This window comes from Sapajus apella, unplaced genomic scaffold (genome assembly GCF_009761245.1).
Source record: "Sapajus apella isolate SASKATOON/1434 unplaced genomic scaffold, GSC_monkey_1.0 scaffold135, whole genome shotgun sequence".
NCBI lineage: Eukaryota > Metazoa > Chordata > Mammalia > Primates > Cebidae > Sapajus > Sapajus apella.
This window is the reverse complement of record NW_022437075.1, coordinates 2,750,145-2,754,309: the sequence shown is the minus strand read 5'-3', so window position 1 is coordinate 2,754,309 and position 4,165 is coordinate 2,750,145. Positions and strand designations below refer to the sequence as shown.

The following is a 4,165-nucleotide window of genomic DNA, read 5'->3' as shown; positions in this document are numbered from 1 at the left end:
TTGTTACCCAGGCTGGAGTGCAATGGCGCGATCTCGGCTCACCACAACCTCCGCCTCCTGGGTCCAGGCAATTCTCCTGCCTCAGCCTCCTGAGTAGCTGGGATTACAGGCACGCACCACCATGCCCAGCTAATTTTTTGTATTTTTAGTAGAGACGGGGTTTCACCATGTTGACCAGGATGGTCTCGATCTCTTGACCTTGTGATCCACCCGCCTCGGCCTCCCAAAGTGCTGGGATTACAGGCTTGAGCCACCGCGCCCGGCCTGGAAGCAAATCTTAATCTCTATTTATTTATTTTGAGACTGGGTTATAAGGCTGGCTAATTTTTGTATTTTTGGTAGAGATGGTGTTTCACCATATTGCCCAGGCTGGTCTCGAACCCCTGTGCTCAAGCGATCCACTCGCCTGGGTCTCCTGAAGTGCTGGGATTGCAGATGTGAGCCACGGAGCCCAGCCTGTAGGATGCATATTTGAGTGCTTGCTAGGATGATGTGCTGGGGACGCGGTCACGAACAAAACCCTTCACATCTCTGTCCTTGTGCCCTTGAGGCGGGGGTGGGAGGATTGGTATGTAAGAGGTAATAAGTGAGATGCTGAGAAAAGCTAGGGTTGGGGGTTACTGAGCAGTGTGAGGCAGGCTACCTGACCAGGGCAGTACTGGCTGATGAAGAGGCAGAAGGGGCCTGGGGTGGCTGGCAGGGCAGATGGACAGATTCTAGAGGGCCAGGGACAGTTCTGAGTTCCTTAAGTACATTAACTCACAGTAGTCTATGAGGGCACTCATGTTAACGCTGCCTTTTGGGTGAGGACACTGATGCTCAGGGGCGGAGTTCTGCAGCTTGAGGGGTTATTTAGATGGACCTTGAAAGGAGCGACGAAGGCTACAGATACACAGCTCTTGACAGTGTACTTGACCAGAAATACTCCCAGGGTGGGCTCTGAGGAAAGTTCCCAGCAGAGTTCAAAGAGGTCAGCTGAACTGTATTTGTCTGTTCTTGAATTACTATGAAGAATATCTGAGACTGGTAATTTTTTCTTTTGAGAGAGTCTTGCTTTGTTGCCCAGGCTGGAGTGCAGTGGTGCAATCTCTACTCACTGCAACCTCTGTCTCCCAGCCTCAAGCAATTCTCGTGCTTCAGTATCCTGAGAAGTTGGGATAACAGGCGCTTCCCACCATGCCCGGCTAAGTTTTGTATTTTTAGTAGAGACTGGGTTTCACCATGTTGGCCCTGCTGATCTCAAACTCCTGACCTCGGGTGATCCACCTGCCTCGGCCTCCAAAAGTGCTGAGATTACATGCGTGAGCCACCACACCTGGCAGAGACTGGTAACTTAAAAGAGGTTTTTTGTTTGTTTGTTTGTTTTTTGGGAGACAGAGTCTCACTCTGTTGCCCAGGGTGGAATGCAGTGGCGCGATCTTGGCTCACTGCAACCTCCACTTCTGGGGTTCAAGCGATTCTTTTGCCCCAGCCTCATGAATAGCTGGGATTATAGGTATGCGCCACCACACCCAGCTAATCTTTGTATTTTTAGTGGAGACGGGGTTTCACCATGTTGGTGAGCCTGGTCTCGAACTCCTGACCTCATGACCCGCCTGCCTCGGCCTCCCCATGTGCTGGGATTACGGGTGTGAACCACCGTGCCCGGCCAGGAAAGAGGTTTGATTGGCTCACGGGTCTGCAGGCTGTACAGGAAGCACAGCGGCTTCTGCTTCTGAGGTGGCCTCAGGAAACTTTGAATTGTGATGGAAAGCAAAGGAGACACAGACACATCTTCGGTGGCTAGAGCAGGAGGAAAGTCAGGAGGATGCCACACACATCTAAACAACCGGATCTCAAGAGAGCTGGATCATGAGAACAGTACCAACGGGATGGTGTGAAACATTCATGAAGGCTCCACCCCATGATCCAGTCACCTCCCACCATATCCCACATCCAACACTGGGGATTATAATTGAATAGGAGATTTGTGGGGGACATGGATCCAAACCGTATCAAGAATTTTTACGGAGGACCCCAGGAGCTTACAGCAAAACGCACAGGCCCTGGGATGGGGCTGGAAGGGAGTCCCGGGAGCTCTACAGCAGAGGGAGGGAGAGAGGAATTCAGCGAGGAGGCCGAGACCCAGTACCCATAGGGACAGGCCAGGTACTGAGGACCTGCATTATAAAATAACCGTTACCGTGTCTCGCTTGCCTTCAACTACCATCCCCGCACCCAAAACACGCCATTTCCACAGTAGCAAACATTCAGAGCAGTTGGTTCTGGATAACTTTGTCACAGTGTCACTGTAACTGAAAGGAAATTTAGCCATCTTCTCTACTTCTGAAGATTTAAGGTAATAAACTCCTTCTCCTGTGTCTAAGCGTCTATGAATTTTTCTGACCTGCGAATCCTCCTCAACTTTTTATAACTGGACATAAAAATGCACATAACTATGAACACCAGACAGGAGGAAAGGACATGGGGAGAGGGGAGAAGAAAATTGCAAATGTTAGTCATATTCTTTCTTTCAGAAAAGCCTGTGTTCCAATCTTGACAGTTATTTGTGAACTGGTATTTTATATTTTCCTGATGCTGATAATATGTAGAAGACATAAGGAGATAAAGATTCAATGTATAAGGCAAGAAGGATAGCTGGTGGGGGAGGAGGGAAGCCAGGAGAAAGCAGTGTCCAGTAAACTAAGGGGAAAAATAGATGTGTCATTAATTGTTTTCAATGCTAACTGGTTAAGTGAGATAGAATTTATTTTAAAAATTGGTGTTATTAGTGACTAAAAAAACCAGCTTTATTGAAGTGGGTTCAGGAGACAATGACATGAAAGAAACTGAAAATACCAAAAATAGAAAGGGACATTTTAAATATTCTATACGTGTAGCGTTTGCTTTAATTACGTCTCAAAAATGGGTGGGTTGTAAATGGAAGAGGCTGAATATTGATAATTGTAGAAGCTGGTGATGGGTACGTGAATTCATTATACTAGTATCTCTGAGAAAAGCTTATAATATGTTTAAGCCACATTTTAAGAAGCAATAAATGGGCGGGGTCATATGAACATCAAATGAAGTTGTTCTTTTTTTAACCTAAATTCATCTTTTTTGAATTAAATCTTAATCAATACATGCTGTATATGAAATTTCAGTTTATAATATAAATCAGAGGCCTCCTATTCTATAGGAAAGATTCATGCTTGTTTTTTCAAATTCACTACAATCCTCTCAGTGATTTCTAGGAAAGAATAGAGAGGAGAGAAGAGGTAGACATCAGAATGTAAAGAGGCAATACTGTGTAAAAATGAAAAAACAAAAAATTATTTCTATTTTCCCAGGCTACAGAAATCTGCCTTTGATGAAGAATCTCAGAAGATGCTGATGGCTCTGGAAGAAAAATGTCCCCACCTGAGCATTTCACATGAACCTTGGATTGAGGAGGAATACAGGATCAGGGGTGTGATCCCCTAATGGGGAACGCCCTGAAGTAGTCTTCTCACAAAGGCTTTCTTTGATCATAATGGGCACTTCTCCTCCTGGCACCTCTATCCTGTAACTGCATGTCACGGCAGCAGGGCTGTGATGTCAGGGCTACTCCCTGACAGTGTTCTAGCAATATGATTATGGAGTGTGATTCAATAGGTATGTGTTGATTGTCTTGGCCTAGGTCCTATATTCCCTTATCTTTAGAAATCCCATCCTACTTTGTGACACTTAGAAAAACAAGTATGTTAAACTAGTGCTAAATGCTCTTGAAAGCATGGCTTTAATTTCTTAGAGGATGTCCTGGTGTGTAGGACCATGGATTTGCAGGCACCACAATCCTGATACTTCTGACGTAGAAGTGATGCTAGAATGTGTCTATAGATTGTATTGCAAGCACCCAAATTTTCTAGTTTGTCCACATTTAGATTTGATCAGTTTTCTTGTCCAATTAAAAAGCATTTTCAAATCTTGCCTTATCCTTTCGTATATGACACTCCAACAGATTTTTTCTAAAAATTCAATGTTATTCAAATCTATCTACACTGTTTATATATATTTTAAAAGACAATATTAAACACCTCACTGACTGACATGAGTAAACATTCCCTAGTTCTCCACGGTAAATTGCTCATGCCTTATTGGCTTGGTCTAACATAAATATATGTATTTATTTTGAGACGAAGTCTCA

The 4,165-nt window shown here is 44.6% G+C and overlaps 1 protein-coding gene across 1 annotated transcript in view; it reads left to right on the top strand.

Annotated features, from left to right (window-relative positions):
- The window catches only part of NLRP9 (NLR family pyrin domain containing 9), a 23,455-nt gene extending 19,517 nt beyond the window's left edge, over positions 1-3,938 (top strand). Inside the window, exon 9 of the mRNA XM_032263305.1 lies at positions 3,330-3,938. Coding sequence (XP_032119196.1) covers positions 3,330-3,462 — 133 coding nt within the window. The 3' untranslated portion in view covers positions 3,463-3,938. The remainder of the gene's footprint in view (positions 1-3,329) is intronic.
- Positions 3,939-4,165: the final 227 nt, after the last annotated feature.